Below are 22356 nucleotides of genomic sequence, written 5' to 3'. Positions count from 1 at the left end.
GTGTGGTGAAGCGGCTTGGTGACACGCACTCAACACATTTGTCTTGCAATTCTGCCCAAAAAACAAAAACAAAAGCAGATGTTTAGAAAACACGAGTCATTTTATTTCACATCTGAAAATACATCTTTTCTGAAATCTTGTAAAATATAACTTTTATAATAAGTTCATATGAATATTATTTAACAGATTTTTAGTAACGTCACATCAAAAGGGATGTTCACTGAGGTGCAGTACCCTGCTCAAGAGTCCTGTGGAAAGTTTTTCTTGCAAACACAAACACAGTACCGTATTATTATTATCAGGTCTATCAGTCAAATACATGCATTATTACCCAGATGTGTAAAACTCTGTAATACTTGATGTACATCACTGGCACGGCATTTCCCATTTATTATTTACCATGTACAGATGTTGCCTTCACAAGAGTCTTTGATAGATGATACTGTGCAAAAGTCTCAAAAGGCCATTAGATTTGTACTTTCAGCGATGCTATAATGACCATACAGTAGAATTATTTCTCAATCATTTTATTGGAGCACATCCAGGAAATACAGGGCACTAAAATACATTTTTCAGAGGGAAAAAACAGCTATAGGTTAAAGTGTCAAGTATTTAGTATGACAACAGCACGACCCTGACTTCGTTAAACCTGGAGTGAAACCCCAATCGATTCTATTACCTCGTCAACAAATATCTACTATGAAAAAGGTCTATTACATCAGGTTTATTCAAGACATGCTTGAGCATTACGTACACATTTTGTATGAGTTAAAAGTCATTTGCTTATATACGAGACCAGCTTTCAGTCATCCTCATTCAAATCCAAACACCAATGAGCACAGAATTTGACAGACAGAAAAGCCACACAGCTGGTTGTTCCCCAAGACTTTTGCACAGTACTGTAGATGACACCGTTTCTTACGTGAATGATAAGTTTGTAGTGACACACGAGATGACACACTGGCCGCATAAGCACTGTAAACTGTAACACTGAGGTATCATCCTTTATAATGAGCGAACCCTCCTGCTTTTAAACATAATAAATACACTTTACCTATCTTACATACAGATGTAAATTGAAAACAATAGCATGGCAAAAACTACTTTTGCATTATAAAAAAAAAAAAAAGAAATAAAAAAAACACCCCGACACTGTGGCCAGTATTTGTCTCCCAATCCATTTGAAGAGAAAGCTAAATCATTTTACCATTAAGTACACTTCCTGTGGTGTCATTTGCATAGTGTGCTGTAAAGGAATCTGGCATTTCAGATCAAGGTGACTCTGACGCAGCTTCGTTGCACGACCCACATTCACACAGGGCTGATGTCCAACTCTTAAATCTCTGTGTGCAGTACAGGGTGATGTGTCCTGTTTTAGCCCAGACCTAGCAAGCTCCAACAACCTTGGTTGTCCAGCAGAGGGCAGTACTTCAGTACACCCAGCTGACCGGAACCCACTGTGGCTCTAGGAATAATCTCTCTACTTCGTCCTGAAGCTTGTCAAAGGCTTTGTCCAGATTGTCATTAACAATAGTCAGGTCAAAGTAGTGACTATATGCACGGCGGATCCTGGCACTCTCATCCACAGTCTTCTTCAAATCGTTCTCCTGGTACAGAAACAGATTGAACTGTTATGATGATGGAGGCAACAACAGTTAACCATAACCCCATCAGTAATCCACTCAAAACTTACCGTTAGTAGTTTGGTAGTAAGTCCAGCATCTATTACAGCTTTGTGCATAGCCCGTAGTGTGTCCAGTTCAGGAGCAGCAATAAACACCACGTATGGCATAAACTCGGACGTCTTTAACAATTTCAAGGCCTGAACAAAAGAACGATAAAAATGTCAAAATCAAATCTTTCGGAAAAGGACATCTATACACCGAGTATACGAGTTTGTGTGCGTCTTCATTTCACCTGAGGATTGACGTCAAGGATGCAGGTCCGACCCAAACCCACCACTTCGTGGATCGAGTCGATCTTGGTGCCATAAAGGTTGCCGTCATACTCCCCGTGCTCCAGGTAGCGGCTCTCCTTGATATCCTTCTCCATCTCTTCCCGTGTAACAAATCTGTAGTTCTGGCCATCTTTCTCCTCTTCTCTGGGACGTCGTGATGTGACTGAAAGTTAGAGAAGAAGGAAAAGTGGGACATGTAACCTGGCAAGGGACGTTTTTAAAGGTCCAGTGTGTAAAGTTTAGGAGAGTTTATTGGAAAAAATTGAATATATCACCCATAAGTATGTTTTTATAAGTGTATAATCACTGTAAAAAATCAAAACTGGCCTTTGTAGTCTTAAAATAAACCTTTTATATGGGGCCTCGCCATCTTATGCTACCAAGTTTCTACATCAGCCTGAACTTTTACACAATGGACCTTTAAATAAAGACAATTAAATCACCTCAGCTGCCTTGAACACTCACAAGGTATCGTGGTGCCATATCTCAGAGGATTCAGGACAGTAAGTCTGTTCTTTAGGCTCCGCCTCCCCACTCCCTGGGCTCCAATCAGAATGAGAGTTTTCCTCTGAAACGGTGGCATCTTGGCTACTTCCTCATAGATCTGCAGCTCATAACGGTCAAACTCTGTTCAAAGTAATTATTAAACAAATTTATTCAACGCGGTCAAAAGCATTTCTTACGTAAGACAACTGGAATCAGTGGTAATACACACCTGCGTTCTTGGAAGTCAGGTACATCATTTTTTTCTTCTTTCTCCTTGCAGTTCCAGTTCCACAGAGCATTCCTGAGCCACATACACAAAACGTCAGCCAGGTCACCACATGGTGGTGCTAAAGCCACAAGATGACACATAACTGGGAGTATGTGACAGAGAACTGACCAGAACCAGAAATGTCCCAGTCTCTCCTCACAAAAGCTTTCCTCTTCTCCTCCAAAAACTGACTGGGGATGAGACCAGTGGCTCCACCGAGCACTTTGCACGCCTGCGGGAGTTGAGAGGTCAGCGGTTTGAACATTTCACAACACCTTAATAAGTAATCATTCACTAACATCTAACGGTCGCTTGTGATTTTCAACAGGCAAATATTTACACATGCATGTCACCCGTTAGCCAAATAGTTCCAGTAACAAGTTCCAGCTTGGTTCACAATCACAGGGCGAAGTGTGCAAACTCACCTGCCACCAGTTGGGGTCCTCCTTGTTTACTACATGAAGAATGTCTCCCTTGGAGAAGGCCAGACCTGCCTCTTTGCAGGGGATCAGGTTGTCTGTGGTCGGGTTGTAGTTGAAATGTGACTTCACATAAACCTACAGTAACAGATGAATGATAACGTTAAAATACACTGAGCACACACACCACATGATAGATTAGATAGATCCAAATTAAAGAACACAATAATGTCCACTTTACTTTTTGTGATTGACATTTTTTATGCAGCATATCATACAACCGGTACAGGTTATATCATTTTGACAATCGAGGATGACTCAGCCATCACTAACATGTTAAACTTTATCATAATCAATAATGTGGCTGCAGAACAAACCATTAAGGGTGTGAGAATATGTCGATGCCCTAAGATGTCATGATGTTTCATAGCATGATACTGTATCAAATCTACAAAGTGCCTTATCAATATAAATTAAAATATTCTAAAGAGTGTTTCACGTTATATTTGAGCAATTCCTTCCACTCCTCTCACTGGATCGAGAAAATATCAGGAGATAGTATAATATACAGTATTCAGCCAATTGCCAAAATTCCAATACACAGCCCAATTGGTAAATTAAGGCAGTAGGCGGAAAGAGGTGGACGAGCAAAGAGCAGAAGCAACCAAGAAAGGTTCACCCACGAAATCAATATGAGCAGTGAGGAAGAGTTATTTTACAAAGAACAAAAAAACTGCATGTTCTAAATAAGGTTTTCTGGCAGAATAATCACATAGTTTTTTGTTTTTTTCAACATTGTAGGCCTAACTCACAAGTTATATTTCTTATTACGACTAGAAACCCAACAAATGCGTTAAGCGAACAGAAGAATGAGATAATATGATCCTCCCCTGCACAAAGGTCAGTGTCTGGCATAACCCTAAATACTGCTCCTCGGTGTCAGCTGCTGTGTGTGCCTGTTACAGTAAGAAGGGGGAGGGCGTGGTGGTTGTTGCAGTGAATAGAGCTGTGTATACCCAGATGGTGTGTGGGGTGTTATTAATAGACCCCCGCGAGAACTCGATTTTCATGAGCCGTACTTTCTAAGACAGGTAACGGGTCGTGAACAGTCTCCAGTGCTGTAGAATTATTGACTCCCCACAGATTAAAATGCTGGATATGCGGCATCCCTCTACCTCACCTGTGGTGGTGCCGGTGTGTCTCTGTAGCTGGGCAGGACCTTGAGTGTGATGCTCCCGCTGCAGTCCATCAGCAGCTCCTGGAGTTCATGGGGGTCGCTGCCGACCTCGCGACCGTTCACCTCGCGGATTATGTCACCAGCGTGCAGCATGCCCTGCCTGTCAATCGAACTGCCGTGCAGGATCCGTGCGATCACCATGTCTCCCCCTTCCACGCGGAAAGTCACTCCCTGAAAGAGATTAATACTGTCAGTGTCAGGACTACCTTACATCATAGGTGAGGCTTATTCAAAGGCTTTCTCTCTGTGTGGTAGCTGCAGGAAAAAATAACTCACTTGTGCTTCATAAGACTGAGTCACTCAACAATAAAGGCCAAACAAGAGCAATAACATGTATCCTCTGTAGAGCTGTTGTTGATATAAATGCTTGGCAAACTCACCAGCGGCTCTCCAGCTTTCTTCTGGATGCCAATCATCCTGACAGCATCAGCTGGCATTAGTGAACCAGTCAACAAGGTATTGCTGTTCACCTCATCTTGGGGCATTTCATAGCACTTAGCAGCCACTGTGTCGTGAGCCTCTATCAGAGACTGAGACAGATTGGGAGAAGGAGAGCGAGAGAGAAAGGGGAAAAAATATAAAAATAACTTTAACATCTTCGTGATAAAGACAATCAGCAAAATACACAAGACTAGAAATGACTGGCACTGGAAGTAGCATGCATTTTAAACATTCATCAACAAAGGAAAGAATATCAATCACTTCACTGCAAATATTCCTTTCTAAAAAAGCATGTTCATGTCTTCACCGTCAGTGGACTAACTTGTTAAATAGAGAAGATAAAAAACAGTCTTGTTCTTACCCGAGCAGCCACAAAGTAGGTTGCACTGGTCAGAGACTACAAACTTTTTACAAATGTAAAGATTTACTGAAATAGTAGATGACACAGTCTTCTCCCCCTCACTTTACCCACATAACTCAGCCTGCTATTGGCCCAAGGAAATACACCCCCACCCTCCCATGCTGCAGTTTGCAAGTGGTTGAGAATATAAATGGGTGACAAAATAAAGCAAAGCTCCATAACAGGCACGTCAGAGAAAACTGGGCAATGATTAGAGAAAAAAAAAACCTGACATCCATTCTCACACGAGGAGAACACAACATAGATGTTTCAGTCTACATATATGTGGTCTCTGTGTCCTCATACAAACCCAGTAACAATTGTGTTCAAGAGGATTGAGTCCACGCAATACCTTGAAGTGAGGCTCCTGAAGGATTTTGGCAAGCTCTGCAGCGGCAGCATCTTTTTCGGGCAGGTTGTTGAGGAACTCCAGGATTTCTGTGACCAGCTTAACATTTTCGTCCCGCACGGCTTGTAATTTAACGTCCTCGAGACACTCGTGAGCCTACGCACACACAAAGGAGACGATGATGGAAGATTTTTTTGCCGAACAAAATAGGGTTGAAAAAATTAAGCTACAAATACCCTAACTAAGACAACGCAAATCTACGACTCGATCTAATGGTTTACAATAATCCAGAATAAAGCACAACAGCCACATAACAAAAGGAACTAAAAAGCTTATCACATACATTTAAATTTCATTATGCATGACAATAACAATTAATTAGACTAAATCTGGCACTTTAAGGTGAGACGAATGACTAAATACGCATGATATAATTCACTATAAAAGGACACCATTATCGTCATAATAATTGATCATATTATTACTGTAATACACATCAGACATGTAAATTTACATATTTATACAATATTTATGCTCTCATTGAAAAGGCTCTATTTCACCCGAGTATACACCGCAAACTATACACAGTATGTGCTTATGCACACCAGAAAATAATCAAACATCGTGGGGAAAGCAGTGCTCTTCTGTGGGAAATGAGGAAAAGACAAGTCTTTGAGACTTGTTCTCCATAGAAATCATTCTATTTATACATGTAGTAATTGAACCTGATGGCCTCAATTTGCACTTTCTGTTATGTAAACCCTTTGTTCATCACACAACACGTTTTTATTGTCATTTTGCTTCATGTTTCTTTTATATTCTCCCTCCATTTCCCACCACACGCTAGCTGCCCATGCATGATTCAGCATTGACTGCCGGGTTAAACTAGACTACATTAACAATGTGTTGTTTCTGACAACGTATTAACCTTCATGTCCTAAAGTCCAGTGTGTGTAAAGTGAGAGCACAGGAATAGCAGGAGTTTGCATTTGCGTTACCTTCGCAAGGGAGCGGACGATGGGACTCTCCATGATGCCTCTGAGGAAGATGAGGTCGATATCTTTGGCTTCCGTGCCCGATGGCAGGTCTTTAAGGTTGTCCAATACCTGTTGCATTGCTGAAAAACAGAGACTGGTGTCAGAATTCCCAACTTCACCTCTTTCAATGCAGGCAGAAATGTGATAATAGTGACAAACAAATGCTGCTAAAAATGCAAATAACTAATATTCTAAGCAAATAGAAAAACTGAAACGCAAAGCTTACAAGGAAAGAACAACAAAGTGGAGAGCCAATCAATGGGCTAATTCATGGAGAATCCCTCATTTCGAATGCAGGCAGCAACAAGTACAGAGAGTCACAAAGGAATTGTTCAGCTAACAGAACTGCCTTGTGGAGGCTGAGCACACACAGCAAGACACTGACATCATCTCAACTGGGTCAGCCTAAAAAGCATGACATATCTTTCGTGGTATTATTATCCACTGGTCTAAACATACATTTCACAAAATAATATTTTTGTATGTATTATTTTTCAAAATATCCCATTAAAATAGGATGTGTGGTGTGTTTTCTTTCAGAGAGAATACGCTTTAATATTTGGCCTTTATCTGTTTTAATATAGGACAGAAATGTTCCCAGAAACAAATGTTATTATTACTATAGAAGAAACATTTGATTGTTGAACAAAGAAAAAAAGTTTTTATTTCAGCAATGAATTGTTACTGTATTTCACAGAGGGACAAATATGAATGTTCTTTGGCAAATGGGGAACACACCCACACAACTATTTCTGGGCAGTCAACACAGCTCTGTTCAAATGGTAATCAAATGTCAAAATTTAAAAACAAAATTGCAACAGTCAACTGGGCAAAAATACTAGTGAGGGTTTTGGTCGGTGACAACTTACCTGAGCCAGACTTTGCATTGGCCACAGGCATGTTTTGTTCCTCAGCTCAAGACAGCAAAAGGCTTTGCAGGAGGTAGGAAACCTACAGAGAGAGATGTGCCAACATGTATTGCAACATAACTCATGTAGATATAAAAGTATGGTGATACAAAATGGGACAAAATAATTGTATTTACGCTTGTTAATGTAAAACGTGTGAATTAAGGGACTGACGGAGAGACTATCAAATGATTAAAAATGATTTTTTCCTCCCTCTGGCTAAAGGTTGTGCCTTCTACACACAGCGTTGCCCCGGAGAACTCGCTATACAAACATGCTGTCCCAACAGAGACAGAAACAGTTCGGCAAATCCCCTCGTGGATGGGTGTACAAATATTAGCATGGACGTTTTGAGCATAGATCCACCTTGTTTAACTGTACAATCTAAGCAGTAAAACAACAAACTCCTGATAAACACACAGAATCAAAGGGGAAACATAAAAAGAACTCACCTACAAACTGCATTCAAATCAGTGCAGCACTCCGACACGGAGCCCCATGTTTTCTACAAAACACTCATGTGAAACCTTTAAAACCACAAAGATAAAAGGTGGGTCAAAAAACATCAACACATTATTTGATATAATTGTCCCTGACAGGCTAAATTCCCTCCTGGGTACAGAACAGATAAAAGCAGCCCATGCTGTTGAGCTCCTCTCCACCCCAAGAGTGCCTTCATTGCCCAGGAACTTCCTGTTCATTCAGCGGTGTTGTAATGCAGCCATTCTCATTGTCCAAGTCAGTCACATGACCAATCTCTGTTTAAAAAGACTCTTTACTACCTCAAGTCTGATCAGGCCCCAGAAAGGAGTGAATGTAGAGTGTTTTGTGTGGATTTAAAGGATCACCATTCTAGGCTGCAACTACAAAATCAATTCATGGGGGACAAGACTGAAATTATTAAAAAACCGACACTTCAACAAAGGCTATTCATGCTTTGTTTGTCATGTATATTTAGACTGTATTATACATGCAGCAAACCAAAAACAGAAACACTCACACACATTTACTGCAAGTAATACTATCATCACATAAAATATCAACAATGTTATCCCATATTGCATGTTTTCTTAATATTACACAGCCATACAAGGTATTTACTGTCAGTTAATACTTAACCCTTTAAGGTATGCACCACAAAAATAGCAAAGGATAAATTATTGTTATTATATATATTTATTTATTTATTTTTACAGTAAATATACAGTATTTCAGATACAGGCCTATACCAAACGGTTGAGACGTCTGTTCATAATAAACCTGGTTTGCATAATTAATAAAGTACAACATTCAGAGCAAGTCACACAAAGTGTTAGTGAGTTCAGCTTGATGCATTTTTCAATGAGATATAGTGATTTAAGGTGTGGTCGACCAAATGGTTGAGTAGTACCTTAAAGGGTTAATGAGCAACAAGATTCATCATTAGTTGGCAAATTATAAGCCGGGTCTCAATGAATGGAGCTCTTCTGATGTTGTTGTTTTTCTTTTCTTTTGTTGTTTTTGTTTATCTTTCAGCACCAGCCAAAGGGACTACGAATATAAACCAGCTTTCTAACCTCGGCACTTTTATAAGTGTATTGTATATGTGATGAATGTGCATAGACCCTTTTTAAATAAAAATGAAAAAGAAAGAAAGAAAGAAAAACAGCACTCGGGCGGGTGGAGGCATAAGGTCTGAATTGAGGAGTGGTCTGGTGGGTGGTGAGCTCCATGTGCACGTGGTGGTGAATTGTTAGTGAAAACTAGTTTTAAAAATACCTCATAAAAATATCAACCTCATATGAGGTTAATAAAGTCTGTCATTACGCTTGTACGCGCACGTGTAGCCACTTCCAAACATGACAACTGGCCAGTGGCGCACACTTACCCAAAGAAAATACTACTTAAAGAATACTAACTGTCGTCTTGTGTACTATAGTTGTGTACTGTCGATTACCGTATAACCATTAAATCCACCTGGTTTCTGCCCTGAGCCAAGTTACAGCTATAATGTGTTGCTAGTCTGTAGCGCATTGAGGACAAGTTAGCATTGCTAATAATAGTTAACACACTAGTACGCGCTAACACGTGCGGGGCGTCTTTCAAGTGTGACAAACGGCACAGAAACATTTAGCTTTACGAAAATAGCTTGTTTTCCTACAAAACACACGTTACTAGTTACAGGTGGCCACGAGACCAGTTGTTTAGCCAGTGACGAGCTAACTGTAAATGTGGCTCAAACTAAGCTAGCTTGGGTTAGCTGAGCCGAGAGACTACCCGGTCCCCGTGTTGTTGTTGCTCAACTGTCCAGAGAAAGTCAGTAATGATACTTTACCTAAGTTACACAGAAGCATCCAGTCACGATTTCATGGTTTTCTTCATTTTAAAGTTGTCCAGTTTGTCAGAGGGAGTTAGTCCGTGTGACTGCGCCCCGTCCACACACACACACACGCTCTCTCTCGTTCAGGTTTCTAGCTCTTAGAATTCCATTCAGTCCACCTACACATGTTATTGAAAAGCCCAAAGGCACAAGAAAATGTATACATTAGAAAATAAACAAACTACATTTGTTTGTTTTATTAAACTGTGTTTATCTGTCGACACACAACGACACACACCACAGGTTTAAACCTCAGTGACCGTCTCTGCTTAGTTTGGACATTTTACTGCAGTGTTTCACAAACTTCTCACATGGAGACAAATGACAATTCATTTCGACCTGATTGAATGAAACGTTTTAATTTTATTACACCAAACAGCAAAAGTGGTAAATCCAATTTCATTGACAAAAAAAACAGTAACATTTGAGATTCCTGGGGATGAAAATGCTGTGTTTTTATTTCTTTTTTGCTGTGAATAGTAATTGTAGGTGGCAATGATACACAATATATGACCTAAGTTTCATTTGTTGTTTGTCTGCTGGAATCAGCCAAACACAAAACAACATACAAGACCATCTGTACATACTGTATAATATGAGGGAACGCTACACTAAATAAGATACAACTTACTTCTTGTGCTGCAATCTCTATAACACATGTGTCAAACTCAAGGCCCGGGGGCCAGGTGTGGCCCACTACGTCATTTTATGTGGCCCGCGAGTGATTAATTGGTCTTAAAAAAATCTGTGTAAAAATAGTTCTATGCTGCTTTAAGGCGTGTGTTGACCATAAACTACATTTCCCACAATGCATGGCGATTGTGTTACCTGCAAAGTGACACGGCACCGCCACTAGATCGCAGTGTATCATTGTATATGCATCATGCGACGAGTGAAATTGAATAAGTAATAAATACATAAAGTTATTTAGCAATATGTCACGGAGTAGTTACCTTTATTTTACATTATATTTGGTTACATTTAGTTATATTTATTCTGTATGATGGTTACATCTGGCCCCTTGAGGGTACCCATTATGCTGATGTGGCCCTCGGTGAAAATGATTTCGACACCCCTGTAATGAATTGGTTCAATGATTCAAAGTAATATTTGAAGTTATAAAGTCTATAACTTCAAATATTACTTTGAATCATTGAACCAGTGAAGATATCTACTCTGTATGTTTTAACAAAATACTCTTCTGCTCATGACAAACTGTTTATAACCTTTATATAACCAGGAATAAAAGTCATTGAAACTAAAAAATCTCTTTTACAAGAGTGTCCTGGTACAATAAAAGTGCATTTAGGCAAAACATCTACAACCGGATGTTTCTGCCTCTAAGTCATTTTGGGTTACACCCACCACATGTTATACAACACATTCATTAGTGGGACAAATTGAAGCTTTAAAGTTATACTCTGTTCACCTAATCTGGTGGTTCAGCTGAAATGAATCTTCCTCACTAGTTATGGTAAATTGAGCCATAACATTTTACCCCACCGCAATGAAATATCAGCAGACGCGAGACATTGTGGGTGAAGCTGCCAGTGATACCAGTAGAGAGCACTGTTAGTCATCAATTGACTGACACAAGACCTTGTTCAACAGAGCAACACTAAAGAAACTACACTTATCTAATTTAGTTTGTCCTGCAAGACCCAAATGAGTTCAATTGTAGCACTGGCAACATGACACACCACGCTAATACAATTATACAAGGTTTCTTCCATGCAGCACAAGTTAATTTCATGTCCGTAAAGAGACAGGCAGGATCTTTGTCGCAGTTGGCCTCAGTATGACAGCTCCAGCGGGATCACCACAATGGCAGCTCATTATATCTGTAACTAAAAGAAGTCAAACAACGTGAGTTGCGGGTTAACATTAAAACCTATGCAAGATGTATCTTGCCCATACATACTTACATACATGTTTGTAATGCTCAAGTATGTCTTTTTCTCACATCCAGTTAGGTTAAAAAAACAACAACAACAACATTAATTAGGGTTCTACTCCATGTTTAAGAAAGCCAGGGTCGTGCTACGACAACTTACATACAATAACAACATTATAAATAACAATAATAATAAATATGATGATGATGATGATGTTGATGAATTTACCTGACATAGTTAAATCCTGGAATATTCTCTGTGCTTTCCCTCACTATCACATCTGAAAAGACCGTGTCTGGAGTGTCTCTTTTCCCATACCTACACACAAATAAAAGCATGTCACTACATCTTCACGTGTAATTACCATAAATAACATTTTTACATTTGAAAGTCAGGCACTAACCTCTGTCTTGTAATGAGGTTGATGTAGTGCCTTAGTGCAGAATAGTACTTGGCGAGGTCCTCAGGTGGTGCCCCTTCCCGGGGACTGGCAGGCTTGACTGGATATGCGTTTGTGCCAGAGTGGATACAAGCCATCAGGCAGAGAGCCAGTGTACCCAGCAACATCCCTGTTCTGAGCGATTCCTGGATCACTGGGAACATGAATAATCAAATTGTACATTTAAAAAAAAAAAAAAAGCAAAATCCCAATAGCAAAATCAGAAATCAAGGCTGATGATACTTTTAAAGTTCATAAACCGTAAAAGATACACAAATACTCACTGTCAATCAAAAAAAATGAGGATTATCAATGAAAAACTGTCCCAAAAAATTTTTGTCTTACACCGCGACGTGACACTTGGTTTCCCCACAGGTTCAAGGCACCTTCTGTCAGATTCCTAACACTGGCCCAGTTTTATACAGTCGCATGGGGAGGGAGGGTGGTTTCATTCACTTTTAGGGAGCTCTTGAGAGACATCTTCTGCTTCATTAGTTCAGCCGTCTTTGATGGCAGGGCAGTGAAATTGATGGGGAGGCACTTGGTGGCTACACACGTGTTGAAGAAGACCAAAACATGTGGCATCAGATACAAGCTTTTGTCATAGAATGATCCTAACTGCGTCTTATGCAGAATTAAAAGTAATCATATCTAAGAAAGTGCATAAATGGCCTCATGCAAGGTGGTACAAAGTTGGCAAGTAACACTATGTGATGTCACTGTTATGTCCAACCATCATCAATGTGATTATTATTATTATTTCTTGCTGGGGTGTGGTCTCTGCACTTCCCCAGCAACAAAGTTTAACCTAGTTTAAATTTAACTGGATGAACAGATTACAGAGCAGGTACTCTGGATTTATTAGTAGGATTACCATCAGCTGCATTACACATTTATTGAAGATTTAATGTGTGCTTCCTCATTTACACCACCACAGATATTATACATGTTAAATAACATTCATTACAATGAGTAAATGCCGTTAATTACACATAAACCCACACCCCTGCTTCTTTCTTCACCATTTAACATGGTAACAGGTTTGTAGAGTAGAGAGAGAAAAGCATCTCTCGTCAAGCAAGTCTCAAACTTAATTTCCAGTCCACTTTTAAGAGTCACAACCAGCATGACGGGAGTCATTAAAACTGATGATGCAGGCAGTCTGCTGTTTTCACATTAAGTTCAAATATGAACGAGCATGCCCCAGATGATCGTTCAGTTTAAATAGATGTACAGAGGGGGCATCTTCATGAAGAAAAAGGGATTTTCATTCATTTAAAGGTGCATTATGTAATAAATCTAAAGCAGGAATAATGTTTATATAACATACTGAACTCACCAACAACAACAGTTGTTTGAAAAAAATATTTTGCAGACTGCAAATCATGTTTATGTTTTGAAATCACGTTTTGGCATGTGGCGCCACCTACCAATCATTGCAGTCAGTAGAGTCTCAGCTGCCGAGCAACCACAGGTTGCCATTTACGTCAGAAAACGAAACTTAAAAGACCTCTGTATTTTGAATTTGAATGCAGTAACCGTTTTTGGGCACATTCTTACATATGGCACCTTTAATTATGCATCGGTGACTTGAAATGTATAACCCAGCCGTTAGAAATCAAAGAAAGAACTTTTGTCAATGTAAATACGATGAATCAAATCTACATAAATGCAATGTCAGCCTGACAACTGTACTTGAAACTCCCTCGGGTGACCAGCAACCAACAACGAGACAAGAGCAGCGAGCACCAAGCCCCAAAACAACAACCATAGAAAAAGAACAGTAAATTGGCGCAAACCCCTAAAATGTTTGATTCCACCTGATGGAGGGCACAAAAAGCTTTCACCCACTCAATGGCAAGATGACTTTAATGACAACTACTTTCTTTGAAGAGCACTCGGCAGACATTTGACAGTAAATTGGTTGTGTTGTTTCCTGCACAGACTTTGCAGTGGGAATACACCAAAAAAACAACAACTTTCTGTCTCACGTTGTACACTGGAAATGGGGGTTTATTTCAGGTGTTATTTTAAATAAAATCATATTGATTGATGCTCATCATACAGTCACTTCCATGCCATACTGTCGGTGCAAAATTACTGGAAACAATATCCAGAAACATAAACCTAGAAATGTCTTTCTTTTTTTAAATGAGGGACTGCATTTCATTGCACTGCACTACTATTATTATGCTGGTCATATGGTTTTGAGTCACTCTATGGAGTTTTGCTTAATTAAGAATCATTCATCACTTTTACTTTTAAATAATGAATGTGTAATTCGGAGAATGATTATGAAGTATCTCATTTGAATACTCTGCATCGAAGCACATGGCGCCTTTCCAAAACAGTGAGGGCCAGGTGGTGAAATCTCACGGGGTGTCCTTAAGGTGTCACGTCTGATTCTACTCTCTGTAAATGCCCACCACCACCAACACAAAACCCATCAGCCCACCTGCAGGACACAGGCTGATATAATTACTCATTTTTATGCAAATAAAAAAACTTGGAACACCGTCAGTGCAGAGTGCAGAGGACTGAAGTCAGTCAGTTAACGTGATTAAAAAGAAACTAATCTGAAACACGTTAATCCATCATTGCACCAATTAAAATAAATATTTCTACTCCAACGACATTCCATTGTAAGCTGCATCTAGTCAGTACCACAGGGTGGCAGCAGCATTGAGCATTCATTTAGTGGACTGCAGGTATGTTTTTGCAGAAGTGATTACATTAAAGTGGTTTCTCACTCCTCCAAGCACAACATGCTGTGTGGGCTCTGCATTTCTTTCAGCAGCTCTCGTGAACTGGAGTTTGTCATTTCAAGTACTCACACTGGATATTCTTATATTCTATATTCTGGGGGTATGAGAGATAAATGCTTTATTCCCTGGCAGCTGTACACTCATTGAACAGCACGTCCATTCTCAGTGCAACATAAATCATGATTGATTGCACAGAATTAAAGCATTGTGATTCATACTATATGAAAAACATTATATAATTTTTTTTAAAATAAGCGGCTACTCAACAGTCTGTGCATCACAACATTAGCCATGGAAACAGCTTGAGTCTTTATTTCACTCATTTCAGTTTTCCCACTGTGCAAAAATGACTAAATTCACCAGAAAACAGTCGAAGGGATCAATAGATAATGCACAATTCAAAATATCCATTCAAACATTTTATTGCTGTAAACTCCATGATGTGAAGCTGCTGAGATTCATGATCAGGACGTCAGGCTCTGTGCAGGCATCTGCGTCTTTTTTAGAGTTTTAATGTTCTCATCCAGCATGACTAACAGCCATTCCGTGACACAGAATGGTCACTTGTGCGGTATTTTTAAGGATCCTGTGTGTACGAACACATCACAAAGCTCATTTTGATGCCTTTTCTGTTTCCTTACAGCTCCGATTCTGCAAAAAAATGCTGGTCTCCTTTGTAATCAGAATTTCATTGTGGTTTAGTAAAATTATAAATGTAGATAGATTGGATTTCTAAGACTATTTTGTATTTGTATTTTTACACGAAATAGAGGCAAGTATTTTAATGTGTACATTTTTTTTAATATCTATCATGTCATATCTCTGTCATGTCAGTGTATAAAATGTCAACCTGTCTCATTATATAACCTTCATATGGAGAAACAACATTCAATTGGATAATAATTAGTCACAAATTCGCATAACAAAAATGCAATAAAATACTTTCCAGTAAAGAAGGCTTAGTAAAACCCAAAATATTGAGAATTTCAAAAGGATCTATAACAGTATAAAACAATTTATTTTTGAACATCAAAATGTTTAACCACTTTTTAGCAGCAGGCTTATAAACATGCAACTTAACTTAGATATGATAACCTCTGAAGGTCAAATTATGTGGAATACATACAAAATAGGAAAATAATTATTCCAACAGTTAAATTAATTGGCAAAGTCCATGAAAAACCTGGGTGATTTGAGTTGTGTTGTCACTTGGCGACGTCAACGTCATAGATGAAGTCTTCTGGAAGCTTTTCAGCGGGGATGCTCCTCAGCTGCTCATCATAATTGCGGAGAGTCCAGAGTTTCTCCAGTTCATACACGTCTCTGGTCTCTGGCAGCATGAAGTGAACAACTATTTTACCTGAGGTAAAGACAAACAGTCATTATATTAACAAACCAACACCTGTTCACATAAACAAATACATATAGATAGCATATCTGGCTTTTATATACCAAAGTCAATACACATCCAGTCATCTGTATCCTTCCCTTCTATCCTCACATCTGGATCTCCACCTTTCTTCAGAAACTTGTACTGCAGGAAAATAGTAACTTGTGAATAACATGTGAATTTACAAAACAGGTTACACACATGCTAATCTAGTGAGATTATTATTAGTTTACCACTTTGACGGAGTAAAGTGCCATTGCACGGAGGTGTCTCGGCGAAACACCACCAACGACAATGAAGTACTCGACATATTTCATCTGGTCCGGAACTTTGATCACGCACATGTCCACGGCATTTTCCTGATGCAGCAGAGACACCAGCACATCCAGAGTGAAAGAGTGTGAGGGTTCTAAAGGAAACAAAAAGGAAAACATTTGGTCCGACAATATTTAAGCAAGGGTTTGCAACCCGCTCAGATCAAGGGCCTTTCTGCATGGAGTTTGCATGTTCTCCCTGTGTGTGGGTTTTCTCTGGGTTTCCTCCCACAGTCCAAAAACATGCAGATTTGGGGATTAGGCAAATTGGACAATCTAAATTGTCATAGTATTTCATGAATTAATTGTTCACTTATTTTCAACAAAAAGTACTGATCAATTTGGAAAATACTCACAATATATGATATATATACACACAATATATATTTGTAGAACCCTTTCATTCAACCATTTGTCTTGTGGAAACAACTGAAACAGGACACACCCCTTTTTTATAGAATTTTGGTATATCCTCTTCTTTATGATTAATTAAGAACACTCTAGCCTCCACGTAAAACACACTTAATCCAAATACATACAATGTAATTAACTCATTCATCGATCGACTCACGACTCCCGAAAACTACATAGTTTACTTTGACTCTGCGATGTGATGGAGCTGTTCGTCTCAGGTGATTCCTCTCGACTTTCACCGAAAACTTCTGAATAACATCTTCTTGTGTCTACATGACAGGTGAGAACGTGAGGCCGCTGCAGACATGAGGCTGAAGTCAGTGTCAAATGTCGAGGCAAACGCAGACTGTGACATTGGTGTCGGTTAATCGAACAAACGTCTCTAAAAACACCGGTGTGTCTCAGTGAAACGCTTCCTTTAAACAGCGACGAGACCAGTTTGTTACAGCTGTTCAATACACTCATGATTTAAACTCGTCAATGAAAACGCAGCTCGGCGTCTCCTGAGGGTAATGCTAAGCTAAAAACAGGAAGTGACTCTCGTCCTTGGCTTTTGATTGGCCCATACGGCTTCTTCGTTGGGGTTTGGTCCAGTAAGGCATAAGTGAAGAGCACAGCCTACCGGTCACAAACGCTAATGACCTCAGGAATCATAGAAAGTGTGGGGAGAATATATTATTGCTTATGCATCCTACCATTAAAATTATAACATATATATATATATAATATATAATGTATTTACATCATCTTATACATTAAAACAAGATGGAGCATTATCACATGACATACGATCAAAAATATTAACTTTATACTGTAATGCAAGGATGTGATCTTAAGATATATTAAAGATAAGAGTTGTTTCCAACATAAAATTGTTAGTTTTTTTATTTTTATTTTTAATTAAAACAGAACAATCACAAATATAATGGCTGAATTCACTGTGTTGTTTCAAAGGCCTATTCTGCTGTGTTCTAATAAACTGACTGACAGTCAAATTATTCACCTCATGATCAATGACAAAATTAAGGCAGTGTAAAATGTATTTTTTATTTATATAGGACAATAAATTGATTTAAAAAATGTACTGTTTTACAAAAGCAATACCTCCGGAATAAGAAAATCTAATACATAAAATTGTATACTTTACAAAATTCCAATCAAACCCATATTGATATCACCTAAGGCATAATGTCAGTATATTGTCGGTAAAATGACTAGTGTGTAAACAATTGAATTGAACAGAGCAATGTTGTTCCCTTTGTTTGAATGTGAAGCTGCGTTCACATCAGTCCTCGTTAATCATCACAGTCGGGGTCCATTATTACATTCAGTCTCAAGCCCACAGGGATGTGGTCTGTGAGGCCAGCCAGCTGGGTTATAAAGGTCACTTCCTCAATTTCCTAGATGGAGACAAAGAGAGTTCCATGATGCCTTATTATTTAATGGGTGATCTTTGTGTCCAAGAACTGACTGATTGTGGGACTAATAAATAAAGACAATTATCTTATCAAAAGCAAAAATAAATAAAAAGAGGAGGACAGTAGTAGAGGGTGTAAAAAAAAAAAGCACACAGGGACACGTACTGTTCGGCAGTGTTCTGAAATGGAGCTTTCACGGTACAGCATATAGTCGATTCGACGTCCAACCCAAGGCTGGCCAGTCTCAGGGTAAACCAATGGAGAGCCCTCTAAAGGAACAGGTGGGGAGATGTACTGCTTTCTCAGCTCTTCACTTTCCAAAGTTCTACAAAGACAGAGAGAAGATAGACCAGGATTTCATGAATGAGAAATACGGTTTACATCACATCAGTGCAGAAGACAATGAAACCAAGTGTACCTTTGCAGATTCTCTGGAGTATTTACATCATCTTCATATAATGTAGGCTGCTCCAGTAGAGTACCTTTGAAAGAAAAGAATTGTAACACTTCTGTAAGAGCCAATGTGGGGTTTAGTTTGGTTTGGGTGGTTGGTACAGGATTACTTGTGACATTGTGATTTGTAAATAGTTAAAGTCAACTGTTTGCCTTAAGCCTTTGTTGAATATGTGTAGCTTCGTTGCTAATTTGCCCTTTGGCTAAAGGGCACCATGCCACTTTGATGTCTTTGTTGGCTGTGATATAAAGAGGCATTGAGATGTATGCACTAAGAATGTCTAGCAAGCCAGGGTTTCATGTGTCCGTTTTAGCTTACTAAGTTAGGTGTAATAAGGTTTTTTGAACGTCAGGTCACTACGTGATATTGGATTACGTCGTCTTACTGTTTGAACATATTGGTCGTCATTCACAACCCTGGAGCGTCAAAGGAATATTTCTATGCATTGGTGATCCTGGACAGGCTGTGATACATGTCAACAGGAATATAACTTGGATGTACGGCAAGTGGAAATAAATGTGCAAACCCTTCATATGACTTTCTCTTGCCTTCGTGATTGATGAATTAAAACAGTGTCCATTAGAACCTTACTATTAACTGAAGACTTTCAGTGGCCTCAGAATTAAGTGTACTTTGGCCACTACAACTTGGAATGAAAATAGATAATATCACTATGCGACATTTACTGTAGATAAATGGGTTAAAAAGCAACAAACCAATGACCCAGGGCTTCTCTTTTCCTGGCCCTGCCCTGCAAGGATCTCTGTACTCCTCAAAGAGACAATGATTCTGTTCCAGGCTGTCATCTAAACAAACAAACAAACATATATTTGTGGTGACGATGCTTCCAGGGAAATATTTACAATGTCTTAACTTGTCAGAGACACAAACACACCAGGTGAGCAGTTGTCAAAGTTAAAATCGCCACAAAGCACATCGAAAACCACCTCCTCGTCAGGCTCTCTAGTGGCAGCTTGAAAATCACCAATCCACTTGGTTACCATGTTCAGCTGCTCACAGCGAACTTCCCCCTCACCTGATAAGAAAGATATCATAAATGAGTTGTCTTAAAATGTTACTGAAATATTCCATTAACTTGTGTAGGAGGATTCAGAAGTTGTGACTTGCCTTCAGGTGCATGAAGGTGTGTGCAGTTAAAATATCCAACCACTTTCTTCTGTTTCTTATTCTGACCAATTAGCACCTTAAAATATCAAAAACATCATTCACTTCATTCATCATTCATTTTAACAGCCAGGCTAAGTTACCCAAATGCTCCAAAACTTAAGAAGACAAAGTCAGTCCTTGATAGTGGCTCATTACATAACATGAAAAAAAAAATACCTTTGCAGAAAGAAGGCCCTTGGCAGCCAGTGCGTCTTCCCCACGACTGTTTGGAAACCAGTGGTAGTGAGCATCGAGCACTGGAAATCGACTGGCCAGGAACAGTCCACTGTTGAAGAACTTAAAAGCAGTACACCTGCATGGCGGCTGGCAGGCATACACACCAATGTCATACAGTATGTGTCCAAACATGGGTCTTAGGACTTCGGTGAGTTTCTGTGCTGCCCTCTTATCAAACACTTCCTCCAAGCACAGTATATCCACATTGGCTGGAAACATTGACGACACCTCCCAGGGAACATCTTCCTGCTGGCGCAGACCCTGTGAAAGCAAAGCTCGGGGAGCACTACGATGACCCTCTTGATCCTGTTGGTTAGAATTCTGGTTTGAATTGAGGAGTGGTGACGGTGATTCAGTTAAGGGATTTTCCGTATCAACACAGGGCACACAGACTACATGATTATTTGACTTTGGGACAGATGTATGTCCTTCCTCTAAATGTGGATTATTAGGAGCTGGGGCTTGTCTATCTGTAGCCCCATATGTAGGGGAGTTAGTTATAGGGAGTGTGGTGCTGGAGGGGCTGTGTGTACCGCAGCTGCTTGGGGAATCAACAAAGATACGGATATGAGGTCGACGCACGCCCTGCGCAATGCGCTGAGCAATGGCAGTTGCCCTATGCTGGGTGTGCCCGAGGTTGTTGAAGCGAGCCAGGCTGTCGGGCAAAAGACACAGATTGGCTGTGGCAAAGCCAAATGATGCCTTTCCTTCCAGCTCAAAGCCCTTATGCGTTTCCTGCTCTGGTGAAGATGGTGCCTCTTTGTGGTAGTAAAAGGGCCTGCGGCAGGCCTGCAGAGGAGCCCATAACAGAAGGCCCAGGAAGGCCAAGGGGGCCGTTAGGAGAAAAAGAATTAAGAAGGTAATAGATCCAAAAAAGACCTTGAGGGGGTGGAGATAGCATTCCTGCTCCTGTCTCTGTGTTTTCTCAAGGGTGGTGGTCTTGCACACAGCAAGGAGGCGATCAAGGAACCAGAAACAAGGCACGATGAATGCCCATCCCACAGCATGGAGACCCGCAACAAAGCAGTTACTAAAGGGAGAGACCTGCAGGGCCATGCCTCTGCCCCTTCTCTATACAGCAGTCACAATGAACAACATTGGGAATTCCTGCTCTTGCCTCATCCCTGTGGAACAACTTGTTGTTATGGGCTTCACTCCTGGAATATGAAAGATAGAAAAAGAAAACATGTCATTACATGCCTCTGTTCTCCCCACATACACATTCATAGGAAAGAGTCTGAGGAAAACCTGATTCGTACGCGACTCTGAACTCGTGCCTTAACCTGCTGTTGTGGGAAAAAAATTAAGCAACTGAAAACTGTGCTGACATGATGTATATAATATGGTCAGAGGTGGTGAGAAGATCCATCTGGCTTACTACAACCTTGAGCAATACATCATAATGTCTTAAAGGAGGCAAATTGAAACACATTGTGTAAAATGGCACATGATCCAGCCGTCACCATCCGCACAGTGTTGGAAACCACTGGCAGATAAGACTACAAGAAAATGCCCAAACACCACACCTGTGTGTTTTAGATGTTGACTGTGTCATGCCCTTGGGTGTGTCAACGGTAAACAAATACATACAAATATTTATCTAATATTGTAATGATAATATTTCAGTGAATACATTCGCAAATTTGTAATACAATGAAGTGAATTTTTCTGAAGGTGTCTGAATACCACTGCTAAGCATTTAGCGCAAACCTACACGTGTTTCTGGACCAAAGGGGCCAAATATTTTGGAAAAAAATACTGTGGTACTCCCAATCCCTACGGTTTGATGTTGTTGTTTACTTTGCAAGGCAATATATTGAATTCATTTTCTTTTGCTGTTGCCAATTGCATCATTAACAAAGATTCTTCTTAATGGTACTATACTGTATAGGACTCCTTTATGTGACAACAATTGATAAAAAGTTGGTCCCCAAGTTTATAACATCAGTGTCATACTCAACTTTTCAGTCCCACTGTAGACACTGAGCTCTGACATAGAAAG

General features: G+C 39.7%; 3 protein-coding genes across 3 annotated transcripts; all 3 read right to left on the bottom strand.

Moving 5' to 3' along the window:
• Window positions 1-451: 451 nt before the first annotated feature.
• pals2a (protein associated with LIN7 2, MAGUK p55 family member a) lies at window positions 452-9943 on the bottom strand. The gene is made up of 14 exons (XM_083895442.1): window positions 9817-9943; window positions 7955-8029; window positions 7464-7545; window positions 6556-6674; window positions 5561-5713; window positions 4748-4897; window positions 4311-4538; window positions 3137-3268; window positions 2841-2943; window positions 2673-2744; window positions 2423-2584; window positions 1918-2120; window positions 1694-1822; window positions 452-1607 (listed from the first exon to the last, which is right to left on the bottom strand). Exons 3-14 carry the CDS (start codon window positions 7492-7494, stop codon window positions 1431-1433), a joined length of 1659 nt encoding a protein of 552 aa, XP_083751568.1. The 5' UTR covers window positions 7495-7545; window positions 7955-8029; window positions 9817-9943; the 3' UTR covers window positions 452-1430.
• Window positions 9944-15796: 5853 nt separating this feature from the next.
• malsu1 (mitochondrial assembly of ribosomal large subunit 1) lies at window positions 15797-17570 on the bottom strand. Its single transcript, XM_083886253.1, has 4 exons — window positions 17261-17570; window positions 16584-16759; window positions 16413-16494; window positions 15797-16320 (listed from the first exon to the last, which is right to left on the bottom strand). The coding sequence occupies exons 1-4, from the start codon at window positions 17541-17543 to the stop codon at window positions 16166-16168; spliced, it is 696 nt and encodes a 231-aa protein (XP_083742379.1). The 5' UTR covers window positions 17544-17570; the 3' UTR covers window positions 15797-16165.
• A 696-nt stretch (window positions 17571-18266) lies between these two features.
• On the bottom strand, window positions 18267-21410 carry smpd5 (sphingomyelin phosphodiesterase 5; the record flags this gene model as incomplete). The annotated part of the gene is made up of 7 exons (XM_083895986.1): window positions 18267-18478; window positions 18662-18821; window positions 18915-18978; window positions 19667-19756; window positions 19846-19986; window positions 20079-20154; window positions 20295-21410. The coding sequence occupies 7 exons, from the start codon at window positions 21408-21410 to the stop codon at window positions 18374-18376; spliced, it is 1752 nt and encodes a 583-aa protein (XP_083752112.1). The 3' UTR covers window positions 18267-18373.
• Between the last annotated feature and the right edge of the window lie 946 nt (window positions 21411-22356).

The sequence above is a fragment of the Microchirus variegatus genome, assembly GCF_963457635.1.
Source record: "Microchirus variegatus genome assembly, chromosome: 1".
Lineage (NCBI taxonomy): Eukaryota > Metazoa > Chordata > Actinopteri > Pleuronectiformes > Soleidae > Microchirus > Microchirus variegatus.
The sequence above is the reverse complement of the archived record's forward strand: the minus strand, read 5'-3'. Positions and strand labels throughout refer to the sequence as shown.

Bases quoted from the DNA above. Each gene is read 5' to 3' on its own strand.
- malsu1 (XM_083886253.1), bottom strand. From the start codon at position 17,543: ATGAGTGTATTGAACAGCTGTAACAAACTGGTCTCGTCGCTGTTTAAA. The intron at 16,495-16,583 runs GTAAACTAATAA...ATTTTCCTGCAG, and splicing joins CACTTTACTCCGTCAAAGTG to TACAAGTTTCTGAAGAAAGG. The intron at 16,321-16,412 runs GTATATAAAAGC...TCTTTACCTCAG, and splicing joins CTGGATGTGTATTGACTTTG to GTAAAATAGTTGTTCACTTC.
- pals2a (XM_083895442.1), bottom strand. From the start codon at position 7,494: ATGCCTGTGGCCAATGCAAAGTCTGGCTCAG. The intron at 5,714-6,555 runs GTAACGCAAATG...GTGTGTGCGTAG, and splicing joins TCGTCCGCTCCCTTGCGAAG to GCTCACGAGTGTCTCGAGGA. The intron at 4,539-4,747 runs GTGAGTTTGCCA...AATCTCTTTCAG, and splicing joins AGAAAGCTGGAGAGCCGCTG to GGAGTGACTTTCCGCGTGGA.